The 17,304-nt window shown below is 42.6% G+C and overlaps 1 protein-coding gene across 1 annotated transcript in view; it reads right to left on the minus strand.

Annotated features, from left to right (window-relative positions):
* The window catches only part of LOC118002846 (neuronal PAS domain-containing protein 3-like), an 835,118-nt gene that overhangs the window by 13,844 nt on the left and 803,970 nt on the right, over positions 1–17,304 (minus strand). Inside the window, exons 8-9 of the mRNA XM_034993451.1 lie at positions 11,922–12,115; positions 7,439–7,545 (exon numbers count right to left, since the gene is read on the minus strand). Coding sequence (XP_034849342.1) covers positions 7,439–7,545; positions 11,922–12,115 — 301 coding nt within the window. The remainder of the gene's footprint in view (positions 1–7,438; positions 7,546–11,921; positions 12,116–17,304) is intronic.

Genomic DNA, 17,304 nt, shown 5'->3' on the forward strand with positions numbered 1-17,304 from the left:
AAGTTTTCTTCATTCTGAAAATAGGACTTATCTCGATTTCCATTGCTATGGGAGACAAGTACTTACCGTTTTCACTAAGAAACTTATAACCATGATAATTCTTAGGGGAAGTGGGATGAGGGTCAGAAAGCACGGGGGTCTGATCTTGTCCTTTTAAAAATGAAGTATTGGGGCGCCTGGGTGGCTCAGTCGTTAAGCGTCTGCCTTCGGCTCAGGTCATGATCCCAGGGTCCTACGATCGAGCCCTGCGTTGGGCTCCCTCTTCCGCGGGAAGCCTGCTTCTCCTCCCACTCCCCCTGCTTGTGCTCCCTCTCTTGCTGTCTCTCTCTGTCAAACAAATAAATTCTTTAAAAAAAAATGAAGTATTGGGCAAGGTTAAGCTGGAATGTAGGGAGAACTAAAAAAAGGTAGAAGGATGAGGTTGCATCTTTACTTCAGATTTATTTTATGTCTCTCATGGACCCTGTGTTTCTGGATGAGGTCATTTTATGAAGTCCACTGAAAATCTTTAGCAAGAAATATATAAGTGGTGGGCATAGGTATACAGAAACTAGTGTTTGGCAAAATCAGGAATATTTAAAGGAGCCCAGACAAATGTCATTTATTCACCTGTTGTGTAGGTTTTCAGAAATCCAAAGACTTTGTTGTAAAAACGGGTCAGATTCTCCCAGGTAGCAGTCACTGTTGGTTGTCCACTGAGCAGCTATTCCTTTTTTTTCCAGTTTTATTTAGAAATAATTGACATACGTCACTGTGTGCGTTTAAACACGCAGCACCAGTGGTTCGATTTACATATATTATGAAACAATGACCACAAATAGGTTCAGCTAACCTTCATCTTCTCACGTAGGTAAAATAAGAAGGGAAAAGAAGGATAAAGGAAGAAAATGTCCTCCTTGTGAGCTCTTAGGATTGACTCTGAACCCCTTTCCTAGAGATCCTGTGACAGTGTGAGTTGCAGTCGTCATGGTGGGGATGGAGCAGCCGTTCTAGCACTTCTTCCTGGATCAGGGACCTTTCCCGAGTCCCAGGGGGGACAAGCCTTGATTGTTTAAGCCAGTCACGGTCACTGCATCCAGTGTGTGGCTCAGGCTTGGTCACTTGATGAAATGCTGGACAATGAGACATGGTGGGGGGGGAGCTCTCTATCTGGGAGGGCTGCGACAAGTATTTTCTTTCAAAAATGAACACAAATAGTGACTGACCCTTTCCTGACTTTGGACATTGTCTTGTGAGGGACTGGTGATGGGCAGTGCTACAGCTGTCTTTTGATCATGAAGAGAAACTGAAGACAATTACAGAGGAAGTTTAAGTCCTTTTTGCTTGGGTTTTCTGTCACTTGGAACTGGATGCATTCTAGTCAATGTGCTCCACCAAAAATTCTAGGAAGCCAGAGGGGATGCGGAGTTCATAAAGAGGTTCAAATGACCTGATCCTTAATTAACGCTAAATTTTTGGGAAAACTATTGTATTCTAAACACATACACAAATTAAGTCCCTATGCCCCTCATCTGCGTTAAACTAGGAAAAGTTTGAGGTTTTTTTTTTTTTTTTGAGATAGGCAAGGTGTCATTAAATCAACATTTTAAGGAAAATAGTTACAAAACATATACCAGCATTTTGTTCTTAATCTCGTATAAAGTACAAGAAGTGATGGAACGGATTTTATTTTGGTTGATTTAGGTTAAAATGGATGTCTTAGAAGTATTTTTTTTTTCTGATCATGTTTTATAAGAGCAATGGGGGTTAGTTTCTCTCAAATATCAGGTATTCCTTATTATGATAATAAAAGCAGCTACTAACTGAAATGGGAACAAGGAAAAGCCCAGGGATCCACGTTCGGATTGTACTAGAATATATCCGTCCCATCGAAGTGCCAGCTTACTTCCTGGGCAGAGAGGAAAGATGGTGTGTTGCTGTATTCTGTGTCCTTTTACGCTCTTCTAAGCCTGGAATGTCCCTGACCCTGCACTTCTGCCCATCTCCTGCCACTGTGGCTTCCTGCCATCCTCTTTCAAGGTCCAGGGCAGATGTGGTGCCTCTGGAATTTCTTGTCAGTGCTCCCTTGTTGCCCCGCGCCCCCCTGCCCAATCTCTGGGATTTCTGTGTTTTATTCATCTCAATAGTCCTCATTTGATGCTACCTGTTCAAAATTGGCTGTTTTCATGCTATCTTCCCTGCTAGTATGTAAGCTCCTGGAAGGTAGAGACCACATCTTCGTTATTGTTCAAACCTTACTGCAATACCACAAAGCTTTGTATATAGTAAGTACTCACATATGTTAGGTGAACTTGAACAGGGGAAATGTTACTGTTTGTATTCACACATGCAACAAGTACATGGAAAAATATTCACCTGGGGAAAAAAATGAAAGACCTCCTTTTGCTTACGAGTTGACTGTTACTTCTATTTCGACTTTATTAGCTTTCTCCACTCCACTCAAAACTTCGCACCTTTGTAAAGAAGTCCATCTCTTTATCAAGTAATCACATACTCGTTTCATTGGAACACTGCCTGAGATACCCTCAGAGTCAATTCGCTACTTATATTTTACTAGTATTCACAGAATTCATCCAACTGGAGGGGAATATGAAGCTCCCTAAGATTGCTAGTCAGTTTGTATTTACTTTTACTTCATATACAAGAATGCCTTCGAAATACTAGTATAAGTCAGTCCTCAAACGTTAACGGGGATGGGAGTCCGCTAGGGATCTTGTTAACTGCAGGTCTGGATTCATTAAGCTGGGGGTAGGCATTTCTGTAATGCAGTGGAGGAAGGACACTCAGCTGATAGGCCCTTGCTAGTCTCTGTTCTCTGTGTGCCTGCCTTTAGCCTGGAAAAGCCAAAATCAGTACTCTCCCAAAAAGGAAGAAAAAAAAAAAAAAGATGAGAATACTGGTCATTCACTTCTGCATAAAACCCTGACTTGACAATCTTTTTTTTTTTGGTTAATGGACAGGCACACGATGTGGGCTGACTTGGCTTCTGAAAACAGTCTGACATGGTAGCTGTTATGTGTACCTTCTTTCAGGGGCATTTTCCTATTCATACAGAAGAAGATGAAAAACTCATTTGCTTTGGGAAAAAGTCCAGCCAATCATCGGGTTGCGGCTAAATCCCCGAAGTCCCAGCCCTGAAAAAGGCTAAGATCAGAGACTAGAAAGAAGTTCCCTGTGCTCTTTGCACTTGGCCCACCCACCAAACTTTGCACTTTCCTCTCTCCCCCCACCGCAGCGTCCTTTCCGGTGCGCAGTGGCTGCGTACCCAGATCAACAATTAAATTCCCCCTTTGTTTGCGTGGCAGATGACAAATGCATGGAGGACATCTTGTGTTTCCGAGGCAGGCAGGGCACTTACTTTGATTGATGCTCGGTTGTGGAAAAAAATGAGCTGGGAAGGAATTACAATGGAGGGCCTGCAGACTGGAAGGGGGATATACTAATTAGTCCTACATTAAGCAGTCGGCTTGCATTTGGCGATGAGACGCCTTCAGGAGGGAAGCGGAGGGGTTATTGATGCAAAACAGCATGCAATGCATTCTGCCAGGTAGCTGTGCATGACTTTTGTTAAGAAGGATAAAATTTTGTAATTAAGAAATAAAGGCTGAGGCTAATGTATTTTTTTTTTTAACATCCCCTAAATATATTGGGTAGGCCACGTTTTTTAATTCTACAAGATCTCACAGACAAGCTGCAAGGCCTTCTGTCTTTGTGAAATAACTCTTGCAGAATTTCCTCATCCTGGGTATGGTCCTAGGAAGGGAAAACTGCTACCACTTTTAGCTTTTCGGGCTCCTTTTTCTTGAAAGTCCCACAGTGGCAGAGCCTCGAGCCTTGCTAGTGGATCACAACATTATAGAGGGAAGGGAAATCTCCCTTGGCCACTCTGTCTAGGTTTTAGAGAGTTGCTCATTTGACCTGGGAAGGACCCCGGGGATATCTCCAGACAAATTCAGCAACTTCTATAGACAAAAGACTGGATTAAAAGGGACAAACGAGAAATGCAAAACATGTTCCTCTGTTTGGTTTAGCATTCGTGGTCTGCCCTTCTATATTTGGGCAACCAGCAGAGGTAGAGTAGTAGACGGTTGTGTGGCTGTCGAATGCTTAAGCTAATTGGGGCATCAGACTCGAGGGAGACCTGACTGGTCATCTGGAGGTCAGTACCTCCCGAGCAATGGAGAACTGGAGCCTGGTAGCCCAAGATGCTCAAATAATTGCTTATATGAGTAGTTGAAAATTCAAACCTTGAAATGTTGATTGGGTGAATTCGGCCTGGAGAATCAGTGAAATTGGGTTCAATGACTCCAGGGCGGTGACATAAGGAAAAGAAAAATCAAAGAGGTCTTTGGTCACAGTGTGAAAGAAGAGGTCCTGCAACCCCCTTGGTTTTAGAATCCCAGTATAATTTCACTCACCCACCATGTTGGTATAGATAATGCGATTCTTAGTGATTCTTTATGTTGAAAGCCAGTGAACTATCAGGCGTCTCATGTTAACTTAGTGGGAGAGTGAATGGTCCAAAGTTCTTGGTTCAACTGCTGAAAGTTGTCAGTTCCTGATGCAGCTGAGATTCCCTTTTACTTTTCTTATTCTAGAGACAAGTTCATCTATGGATTTACAGATGCCTATGCTAGGAAAAAGATATAAGTGATAAAGATAGCATTTTGAGTTATCAAAGACTATGGAGTCTTTTTTTTTTTTTAAAGTTTTATCTGTAAACTGGAGCATAAGACAGATATCAAAATATCAGAAATATTATCAGATGGCTAAAACCTGTCTTTCATGTACAGAAACAGGAATTGTGCCAATAGCTCTAGGAAGAAGAGCTAAATAGTTAATGTGGTTCATTTTTTAACCGTTCCTTTGTTTTAGAATTCTATCTTAGTCTTGAGCTGATTCTATGTCACCATGACCTTCTCCTGCCAAGAAGGTACAGTCGAGGCATCCTTCAGTCAGAGCCTAGGGCTTTGGACAAGCAAGATGCTGTGCTGGCTTTTTGCCTTTTCTTCCAGTGTTTACACAACCAAGACTTATTACATGCGCTGTCATTTTGTTACTGGGCTGGCTTTGGTTTGAGAATTAGGTAAACATCAGACATTCCATCACACAATTTTAGACTCAATCTTACTTTATAATGATGCTAATGTTTATTGTACAAAGCGAGATGCATTCGTATATTTTAGCATTTTATTTCAGTCACAGAATGCAAAACCTGACATTGGCATTGGCTTGATTTTTGTGTGTGTGTGTGTGATTGAAGATATTAAGCACTACAAGAACGTTGAAATTTCAATCTGATTAGGATCAAAATTCTTCAGGATCAAAACACTCCTTTTCCTCCCCCTACAGTTTTACTAATTGTGTGCTACTTGACATTGTGGAGTTATTCCACAGCATGATAGCTAAATATGTGAAGTGTATTTTACTGTGCAGAATTATCAGCTCATTTTATTTGTTTTTCATGTGTTTGAGGTTATTAAAAGAACTTAAAATTAGAAGTCGTGTGTATGAGTTGAAAGAGTGAACTCAATCATTGTTAGGAGGCTAAATCATAAAGCAATAGCCAGTATGTCAAGATCAAGTAATGAAAAAAAATCACAGAATTTAAAAGCATACCTTCTCTGTTTATTAGTTGGCACAATACCAGAAAAATTAGGCAACTAGCACAATAGTGAATGGCAGAGTTGTTTATTTTCAGCACTCTCAAATTATTCTGGTTACTGAAAATGAGATAAAAGTAGATCGGAAAGAATGGCATCAAACATATTTGTTGGAGACCTTTGCTTCATGGGAAGAAATGAATGGCCCTAGCTCACTGTTCCTGAGGAATTGTGTTTCTTCAAGCTGTAAATCAAATCCCAGAGAGATAGCATGACGTTTTCCAAGTAATAACTGAGGATGACATAGTTCTTTTTTGTCAGCACCGGGTTTCTGAAGTTAGACCTCAATTAAGATTCCAAAATGAAAAAGCACCCTTCTCTCCCCACACACATGGTCTGTGACAGTGTCCTAAAGATAATATATTCATTTTTAAAGCCTGGATCTCTGGCATATATTGGTCCAAAAATATATTCAGAGCTTCCTCCAAAGATCCCGATTTTCCCTCCATCTTCTCTAAATCCCTAGCTACAAAGAACCTGATGTTTCTTTTCAGGAAACAGCATCATTTTCTCCCCCCAGTTAATTGAAGAGCCATCTGCTTCTGCAATGCACAACACCCATTCATTCTTAGCAACAAGTGTGGTCCCTAAGTCCCTGGTGACTGAGGCATGCACTCAGCGTTGGGAGTAGAGTTTGCTGGAGAGCAGCCTCGCAGGCAGCCTTTTCCCAGAGACATGATATACACAAAATTTGACACTGGCCTTGGTCCCATGTCAGTGGTGCTAATGCAGGGTTAAAAAACAGTACAAGATGCTCACACCTTGAGACTCTGCCTGGCTGACTGTCTTGGCATTATGCTTTTGAAGATGTGAGTTTAAAACGAGCTAACACCTGCAAAGAGCAGGAAAGACCTGAGAGGGCTCTCCTCGGGCCTGGCAAGAAAGGGGAGAGGAAGTAAATACAGAGGGCACCTGGCTAGTGGTGCTACAGGAAAGCTTGACCGTCAAGCTGTAGTCTCTCATTTGTGGTGCCTCGCATGAACCAGGGTTCAGAACCGGGTTTAGAACCTTCTAGGAAGATGAGCACGTCGGGCCCTCATCTTTTAGGAAGAAGAGTCTACTGATCGGTCATCAAAAGGACCTCTGGTTGGAAAAGGGGCAGCCTCTTCCTAAGAGGGTCCCGCACACCGGTGCCTCCTGCCAAAAAAGGCACCTCGGAGGTCAGCTTGTGAGTCAGGAGCTGGGAATCAGACTCAAAGAGCTGAGATGAGTCTCTCTCCCTCCTGGGAGTCAGGAGATGGTGGTATCTCTTCCTCGGAATAACCCCCTTTCCAGAAATACAGTGAAGAGACGCTGCCTTCGAGAGCGGATGTGGTCTGGCCCTGGGCCCTGGCTTCCCCCTGGCCCCAGTTGTGCGGTCAGTCAAGTAGGAATGGCTATAGGCTCTGGTCTATTTGAACTTGTCTTCTCCCACATATATCTTGACACAGAGACCACAAATTTCAGAGTGGAGCTCGCTCTCTAGAAAATGAAAGGGTCAAGAAAGCACTTAAGGCAGAGGTTCCCCCATCACTTCATGGGAGAGAGAGCACAAGAGACCACAGAATCCCGGCCGAGGGCCTAAAGATCCAGCAGTTTTTCTGGGCCTGACTTCTAACTTGCGATCTAATTCCAACATGAGTTGAAGTGATTTCCGTCTCTTTTTCTCCCGGCACGCTGACAGTCATCTCAAATGTGTGCACGAGACAGGAAGGGAAAAATCAGCACTGAAACCAAACAAGCATCAGAGAGAGGTGACCCCAGCCTGGCTGTTCCCACACACGGGAAGTACTTACGGTCCAAGTGACTGTGCCTGATGCCCTCGACATCTTCAGCGTGGATGAAGTGGTAGCATCTCTTCCCTACAATGTCTACAGGGGTCAGATCCATATAATCGCTGATCCTGCAGAGAGAAGAACACAGGCTGGAATTCAGAAGGGGAAGGGGGGAGTAGAGAAACTGTTAAATGACTGAGAAACAAGTCTCCTTACAGTTTTCATTATCCTGGGGGTACCCGTCAGGAGGTGGCGCTTTGAGGGAAAGCCCTTTACGGATAGAGAAGATCATTTCTTTAACTGATATCGGACTTTCTCAAAAGTAGGAAATGTGCTAGATCCAGCAACCGTGTGTAAATAATGAGACAGGTTTTTCTTTTCTTTTTTTTGGCATCAGAATACACATTTGGACAACATAATTCCATGAAATTATGGAGAAGCAGTAACAATGCAAGATCCTCATTAGAGGCCAAGATAATGCGAGGTTACATAATAAAATAAAAACATGTTATGTTGATACCAAATGATTAGAGACACCTTTCATTTAAACAGATTGGTCTTCTATTGGGTATTTCCATGAAAAAGAGCTTCAACTGCTTCTTGGCACAATGTCCAAATTGGCATTCAAGGGATATAATTTAAATGCTGAGACATACAGAAGCCTGGGGGTATTATCTTTTTCAGTCTTAGTCATTTGGGAGCTCGGCTTTCACTCCTGGCCCTTTTAACTGGTACTTTGTGGTGGATTCCACACAGAAACTTTTAAACCATTTCAGCAGCTCTTGCAGGCTTGTGCTCGGCAGTACGTGTGTGTGTAAGCCTGTGTCATTGATTGTCCAGACGTCAATGTCCTCGGGCAGGAGCACAGAAAAATAGAACAGAAATTGGAAAACATGTTGGGGGAATCTGCCCGCTTTACACAAAGACGTCAACATGCTCATTATCCTCCTCCCCGTCCAGGTACAGATTGGTTTTGGGCGGTCCAAAATAGGATATATCTTTTGTTTAATTTATTCTCTTTACCATCCCCGTGCTTTTTATCTCTTAGGGCTTATATCTCCAAATAGGAAGTGAGTCTTTAGAAATGACATGTTTCAGAAACCTATGAGACCAGGGTTGGAGAGTTCAATCTGACCCTCAAGGCAGGGAAATAAACCAAACCAAACCAAACCAGAATAATGTGGAATATAATTAAATTATATTACCCAGGGAGTGAATTTCTCAATGTCTAATATTAAATATTAAATGACATTTTTGGCCAAACTAGAATTCTTGGTAAGTCGAGACAAAAATGGGGCAATATAAAGAGTTTTATAACCCCATGGTTTTCTGGTACAAAGCAGATTAGTTGGTGTTTTCCTAAAACTATTAGCTGCTTTCCAAGCACAGTTTCCACCCCCTTTCTGCAAATGAGGAGACCAGGATGTCATTAAAAGGCCCTCATTGGTGTTTCTGAAATTTACCAGCTCCCCAGATGATGTCGGCTTTGTCCGTGGCCATCCTAGGGAATGCGGAGGAGAAGAATGGTCTGCAGAGTCCAGGAGAGGGCTTATGTTTCTAGTTAGCAATTCCCTAATTAAATAATAGACTCTGGGAAAAAGCCAAACATACTTTAGGGAAGATGTTCTTCAGTTTATGCTTTATTGGAACGAAATCCTTCAAAACATCTGAAGCATTCCTATGTATCGGAGCCTGTTACCGTGGCAAATGTGACCACCTCAGTGTCCAGAGACCTCTTAATATATGTGTAGAAAGCCCCAGACCAGTCTGATGACCTATATCAGGATCAGAATCCTGATGGCACCTTGTACTCTGAGCCTCAGTTCCTTTATCTGTAAAAACAACTTAAGAGGTTGGTGAGGGGATTAATGAATGAAATGAAATGAACGTAGCACAGTGCCTGGCACACAGGGTAGGCTTTTTCCTCAGATCAAATAAGCAGTTACTTTTAACACAGGTCCTTTTAGAATAACTTCTATCATCTTCAGCTGGGAAATAATGCTGTATTGTATTGGCTAATAAGGGGTTGTGGAAAACAGTTTCTTGTTTTTTTTTTTTTTTAAGGGAAGAGAAAAAGCTTAAAGTGGGTCACAGAAAATGATCTCAATTATTGGAGTGGCACCATAAGGCACTCAGGTCCATGAAGCAGAATTAATCATCTGTGATCACAGGAATGAAAATTAAGTGAGGGTTTTGGGATGGGACAGTCACCGGGCGTAGGTAAATCAGATGAGGCTCTGTTTTTCCGGAGAGAGTGATGGTAGTAAATCTAAATCAAGGGAGCCCTACATATGTTTTCAAAGAGGTAGAGCCATAGGTCATCAGACTTTCTAGCTGCCTCCCTGGGTTGGAGCTCCATCTCTAGCATTCTGTGTTTTTCATCAGAATAAACAGCTTTGTGGGCTAGAATTGTGTTCTTTAATGGATGCATAGATACGAGAAGTCCCCTTCAGGGGTTAGTCTGACTGCTTCCTTACCACTTAGCCTGACTTCTCTAGGAAAAAAGCGGCAAGGAATGCAGGAAGGCCCACGTGTAGCTAAATGCCTGATTTTTAAAAATCTGGCACATTTCGAGTTCAAAATTGTGACCTTGGGCATACCACTTACGCTCCCTCTCTCTAAACTGAAATTGCCTGAGGGTGTGGAGGGGCAGTGGCAACACCCATCTCACAGAACTGTCTTGAAGCTTAAAGGAGATGATGTAAATAATGAGCTCTGCACATTGCCGAGTGTGTAGTAAGTGTTCAACAAATGCTAACTATCTTTCTTATTACTTGCTAACCCTAGCTAATCATTTTGGTTGTCTTTCCTGATATTCTTTTGCCATTCCAGAATACTTTACACACACCCAAGTATACAGTCTATTTTCTAAAAAAATTTAAGAAATGCCAACAAAACTTGAAAAAATAGATTTAGAGTTACTTATTAAATAAGAGTGACGGGTTCAGGGTATCTTCTACCCACGGAACACTAACAGCTCAGGTGGGTGTCTTTTTCTCCTGGTGAATTCCTTCCTCTGAATCCACTCCAGCCCGGAAACGGTAGGCATTTCTAACTTGGTCTCAACATCCTCAGTGCTTCCCAGTGGACTGAACGCAGATGATGGGTGTCTTCCTCTTGGCTAGGCCCCGGAAAAGTTGATTACCCGAGCCGCTTGACCATTCTGCTCTTCCATTTGGCCTCTGCAGGCACTACCAGGGCTCGGTGAACATATGCTGCCTTCATGCCTGACCATAATCTCTGCCACAAAAGCACCCTCTCAAAACGGCCTCAGTGATTCTGCCTGTGGCACCAGAACATGGATGATACCATGGAAGCTTCCTTCCCGTGTCATTCCCCCATCCCTCTTCTCCCCATGCCCCGTGCACAGTCCCCCATCCCTCTTCTCCCCGTGCCCCGTGATTCTCTCTTCTTCAAATTGGTCTGATGATGGGCTGGTGACTTGTGGGTGAAAGGTCTGAGGGGGCACTGTCCCATTTCCTCGTCCCTTGCTTTGTGCTTAATGGAAAAAGTGAACTTTTAAACCAGAGGTTAAAAAGTCCTTTTATCAAAGCTCAGTGTTAAGGAAGGACTGTCAAGTCATTTATATGAAGTCTTTTTTTTTTTTTTTAATTTATAAAAGCAGAATCCTCAGGATTACAAAGTTTTATTTAATAGTTTTGCAGATTTTTCATCCTTTTCCCTCTGGGGGCCTCAAATTCTTTTTTTTTTTTTTCCTACATGTGTTGTGGACTGAACGTGTCCCTCCCACCACCAAACTCATAAGTGAAGTGTTTACACCCGATGTGATAGTATTAGGGGGTGGGGCCTTTGGGAGGTAATTAGGTGTAGATGAGCTCATGGGGATGGAGTGCCCATGATGGGATTAGTGTCCTCATGAGAGGAGGAAGGGACCAGCGCTCTTGGTCTCCCCTATGTGAAGACCCAGCAAGAAGACCGCTATCTGCAACCAGGAAGTAGGCTCTTGCGAGGAACCTAGCTTGTACCTTCATCTTGGGCTTCCCAGTCTCCAGGTATGTAGAAATAAATGTCTGTTGTTTAAGCCATCCAGTCCATAGTAATGTGTCCTAGCAGCCCGGCAAGCAGCTAAGGCAATGTGCCGAATGCCTATATGAACACTGGCCATTGTGAGGCTGGGCCCGTATAGTAGTCAGGAAGTGGGCTTGACTGAGGCATCAGGAGATACCTTCTATGGCGTAATTTTGCCAAGAGCGTCTCAGCCCTGCTCTCTCCTTGGTTTCTCGGCCAAAACATGTCTTAATTATAGCATATGGATGTCTGGGTATCCCAATCCTTTCCATTTTTGTCCCTAATGTAAATCAGGACAGCAATGTAAATTTTAAATAAAAAGCATGTTTGGTGTCAGTCCAAGCAGCCATTAAAAATAAGATCAGGATTTATAATGAGCCTCACTGGGAGAGTAAAATCCTTCAGACTGCTGCAAACACCAGCCTTCACCAATGTGTAACAGACAACAGAGGAAATGAGAACAAAAACAAAGTACCTATTTTCACAGTAAATGATATTGAGGTCCATATTTACTCGAGTGACGAACATATGGCAATCAATTCTGACTTCATTGATCGTAGGGGGAGGCAGGGCATGAGCCACAACCACAAGACCCATGATTTGGCTGGGAACGGTCCTCCCGTGGGATAGGGACACCCTCAGTCGTAGCCGGCCTGTTATGTGAATCACCTGTAATAGAACATTAAGGACAGGACACAGTCAAATTTGCATCTGGGACGTAACAGTATTTCTTTTGAGAAATTGTAAAATTACATCTGGAACAACCAACATTAGCTTGTATCTTCTGTAATCATAATGGCTGTCAAAGTGCCTTCAATGTCCCCACGGCAGGGACAAAAGAGAAATAATATTATAGGCTGAGCTTTACTCAAAGCAGCATTATTACTGTGCAATTGCTATTTTCAGGACTTTTTCTTTCCCTTCCCTGTTTTTCTCCCTTTTTTTCTTTTCTTTTCTTTTATTCTTAACATTGTAAGTGTATAACCGGTTAAAATGACCAGGAAGTTGAGCAATGAGCTGGAAAAGGAAATGTTTGCATTATCTGCCCTTGTTAAGGGATGATGTCTGTCTGTCACCATATCTGTACTGAATGGATTACATGGCCATTTCATTTCAGAATTATGGCCCAGAGCTTTCCTTCAGTGGGTGGGTGTTGATCATGTAAAAAGGCCAAGAGACTCCACTGAATACAAGTCTTAGTGGCAATGACATGGATGGGCCCTTCTGAGCATAGATATTCTGTGTCAGAAAGCACTGAGCTACCATGCTACCAGTGATTTATTGCACTGCCCTATGGGGTTGAAGGTTAGAAGACTTTGGTCTATCATTTGTTCCTCGAGCTCATTCTAAAGTAGGATCAGGAAACCTGCACCATTTTGGTGGCTTATTCTGGTTACCTGTGCAGAAACAGGCGGGAGAATGCTGGGCTGTTATTTTCCATTTCTTAGGCAAAGTATACCATAGATAGTCCAAGCCATCCAGAACCAAACAGAAGTGCTTCATCTTCTTCACACATTTGAAATGGTATTTTTACAGATGCCCTTTGAAAAAGTCCCTTTGCTTGTAAACTACACATAGAAGGCCAGCCATAATGTCAACTTCCTGAAGGGATGTTTTGAGGAAACAAAATCATAAAAGGGTGGAAAAACATCAAGGATTGTGTGCTTTGAGATGATGGAAGTCGTGTGTGTGGATGAGTCAGGGGAGGAGGGTGTCAGAAATGCGCGCATGCGTGTCTTCTCTGTGTGTGTACTCTAGCTGTGTTCCTAGGATCATGCTATGGGGTGGAGGACCCTCCAAAACTAGGTTGTAGATGTAATCACTGTGATTCACCATACCAGGGAGCTTGGTTTAGTAGTTAACCAAGTTTCTGCCTTTGGTTTGCCTCTCCAAAGATGCACCATTGAGCATCAAGCCATCTTTTGATGGTTCCCTCTTTGCCATAAGGAACTCAAGTGGGAAGTGGGTCTCTGGCCTCCCAGGAGCAATAACAACGAGCCTCTGCTCTCCTTCCCAGGGGCTTGACTGGTAATTCCTTTTTCATTTTGTTTTTGTTTCCCTTAAGTTATTCAGTTTTCCAAAAGCAAGCCACACTGCCGTCAGTCAAGAGGTAGGATCAAAGTTTACGGGGCTGCCCTTCGGAGTCCTGGTGTCCTAAATAATACCATTTTTCCAAGTTCCCCTTCACATTTGCACCCAGTGCTGCAGATCTGGAGATACCAATGAAGAAGATTATTGAGGGGATATCTCAGGAGCAGCTTTGTGACCACCCACATTTGAAGTTGACTAAAATTCATACTTAATGCACCTTTGCTTTAGGCTTTGGTCAGAGGAGCGACTTTATGAATATTTGAAAATGTTCCTAGAGGCAAGGATGCTAAAACACCACCACAGACACACATTTTTGTAAGACCTCATTAACTAATAAAGAAATGGCTAAAAGAAATGGGATTAACTTCACAGGAGGGGTGTTAACAGTCCCTCAGCCTCCTCCCAGCTAGGCTAACATAGATGCTCATTTATCATTATCTGTCTTGTTTTATCAGGAACGCTCAGCTTCTTGGAAAAACAGATCTATAAATGCTCAAGAAAATACGCACTCAGAAATGATATGATAAATAAATCCTCACTTGGTATTCTATTCCAAAGCAACTTATGGGCTTCTGGGCTAGAAAGCATTTTGGGAAGGTGCAGAGGCTACTGGGGGGAGCTGTCTGCATGTCAGGTTTACCTGGGCCCCCTTCTCCAGCATTGCCTGTGGCCATCAAGGTGCTGAAGGTAGTCAAAAGTTGGGTCCCCAGGGGTCTAGATTTGTTATTTTCTGATTTTGTTACCCAGGGCAAGTCACTCAACCGTCTGCATCTCAATTTTCTTTTCTGTGAAATGGGGATAATAAGGAGTGTTCTGCAGGTATGTTATGAAAATGAAAAGAGATAGTGGAGGTGAACACTTTCTACCTTGTGAAGAAGTGTCCAAATTTAATTATAAGTCTGTTTGCCCTTTAAAATATCACCTGAGTAGTGGATCAGGATTGATGACTAATCTTGACCAAAAGCCTAATAAATTAATTCTTCTTATTTTAAGGGATCATAAACTTTCAAATTTGGAAGAAAATTTGGGAGGTCTATCTTAGGTCCTTCTCCCTTTCATTTTTTTTAGGTGGGAAAGAGACTTCTGGAAAGTTCATTCCTTTCCGAAAGTCACCTAGCTCAGAAATGGCAAAAAGAGCCTAGAATCCAGGTTTCTAGATGTTGTTTGAGTTTCATTTCAACTTTGTTATGTTTATGTGCATGTTCATATTCATATTGAACGAAATATCACAAGTTTACACCAGATGTCAATTTACTACCTTAAGTAAACTGTATATGAATCTTTTTTTATTATTTTTATTTTTAAAGATTATTTATTTATTTGAGAGAGAGAGAGAATGAGAGAGAGAGAGCACATGAGAGGGGGGAGGGTCAGACCCCGCCGAGCAGGGAGCCCGATGTGGGACTCGATCCCGGGACTCCAGGATCATGACCTGAGCCGAACGCAGTCGCTTAACCAACTGAGCCACCCAGGCGCCCTATTATTTTTTTAAAGATTTTATTTATTTATTTGACAGAGAGAAACACAGCGAGAAAGGGAACACAAGCAGGGGGAGTGGGAGAGGGAGAAGCAGGCTTCCCTCAGAGCAGGGAGCCTGATGTGGGGCTTGATCCCAGGACCCTGGGATCATGACCTGAGCCGAAGGCAGACGCTTAACGACTGAACCACACAGGTGCCCTGTATATGAATCTTTAAAAAGATTTCAATTATAACCAGAAGCTCAGGTTATTTGAAAAGTCTTTGAGAAGTAGTACAAACTAAGATGAAGGGGAAAAAAAACCCTAATGCAGTAACTGACCTGTCAAGAAATGTCAAAGGGTATGTTTGTCTATTTGTAGGTACCTCTGGAGGTGAGGGAGGTTGAGATTGATGAGAAGAAAGGGGCTATCTATTTAGTTCCATGCTTAATTTTTGGGTTGAAATTATTGTATTTTTCCAAATCCATTTCATAATGCAAACAGATTTTTTTTACCCATGTGACAGGTTATATTCAAATTTTAGAAACACATCTGACAGCAGGTATGCAAACACATAGATAGTTGAGTTTTTCACTTTGTAGTTGCTTTGAAGGCGTAGGTGTAGAGGCCAGAGTATTGTCAGAAGAGCTGAGTTCAAGTCCTAGCCCTGGCACTCTACAGACATGCAAATATGATGCTCAGAGAACCGAAATGACTTAATGACTTTCTAGGTCAGTATAGTAGAGATTAAAAACTCAGCATAGAAGAAGTACTGTGTAAAGGTATCTTTGTTTTCTTAAAAAGGTATCTTTGTTTTCTTCATCAAAGGACATAATATTGGTGCTTTAGTTTCTAAAACCTACTATGTGCAAGGGACCTTGCTAGGTGCGAGGGAGCAGACCATAGTGACTCGAATGTACATCTGTCCTCAAAGAGTTTACAGATCACACGGTGGGAGGAAACATGTATAATTACTTGTAATATAGGACTATGGGAAGATGATACAGTGTCTGACAAAGACCATGGTTCTCCATCCTGGTTATGTGACAGAATAACCTGTGAAGCTTTACCACCATGTGGATTCCTAGACTCTGTCTCCTAGATATTCTAATTCGGTAGGACTGGGCTGGGGTTTAACATTTGTTTGTTCTTTAAAGCTTCAAAGGTGATACCTACTATTGGAGAATATCTGGCTAATGAGTTTGGTGTTAAACCAGCAATTCTCAACCATGTTATACATTGGAATTACCCCAGGAGTACTTAAAAGTCCCCATGTCCGGGGGCACATGGGGGGCTCAGTTAAGTGACTGACTCTTTTTTTTTTTTAAAGATTTTATTTGTTATTTATTTGAGAGAGAGAGACTGAGAGAGAGAGCACATGAGAGGGGGGAGGGTCAGAGGGAGAAGCAGACTCCCCGCCGAGCAGGGAGCCCGATGCGGGACTCGATCCAGGGACTCCAGGATCATGACCTGAGCCGAAGGCAGTCGCTTAACCAACTGAGCCACCGAGGCACCCAAGTGACTGACTCTTGATCTCATTTCAAGTCTTGATCTCAGGGTCATGAATTCAAGCCCTGCATTGGGCTTCAAGCTGGGTGTGGCGCCTACTTTAAAAAAAAAAAGTCCCCATGTCCAAGCTGTACCCAAGACCAGTAGAATGAGGATCTCTGGGGGTAGGGGCCTTTCTGGGTCTTACAGGGCTACTGAAAGGAATTAAGTTAAAATGTATATAAAGTGCCTACATATATGACTGATATACAGTGTATATGCTCACAAATATAATTTCAGTTAAGTTCCTAGTGTGCACCATAAGAAAGATATAGAGTAAAATCTTGGAGAGTTCAGGATAGGTAGGGAATACTTTTGAGAGAATGGATCAGGAAGGTTATGTGAAACTGGCATTAGAATAAATTGTTGACATAGATAGGATTATAGAATGGTGAAAGGGCCAGATAAGGAAAAGGGCCAGAACAAATAAAAGGGAATCCATCAGGAACGCCCAGGGCTCCAGGAGCACTTCAGTTGGTACGAGCAGGAGTCGAGATAGAGATGGGCCAAAATGGCAGGCAGAAGCCATAGAAATTAGCAGTAATGGGACCTGGGGGGAAGCACCATGATTTTGTGCCTGTTTCATGGGATGATGATGATGATGATGATGATAGACTGAATGGAAGAATTGCTGACAGAGGGACAAAACAGATTTCCGGTAGATATTTTGTATCTGAGCAGCTTGGAGAGGTCCTGGACAAGGTCTCCTGGGGAGAGCTGGAAAAAGGAGTTGGACACATAAGAGATGATAGTTGAAGGAAT

The sequence above is a fragment of the Mirounga leonina genome, unplaced genomic scaffold, assembly GCF_011800145.1.
Source record: "Mirounga leonina isolate KUSES-001 unplaced genomic scaffold, KU_Mleo_1.0 Mir_83, whole genome shotgun sequence".
NCBI lineage: Eukaryota > Metazoa > Chordata > Mammalia > Carnivora > Phocidae > Mirounga > Mirounga leonina.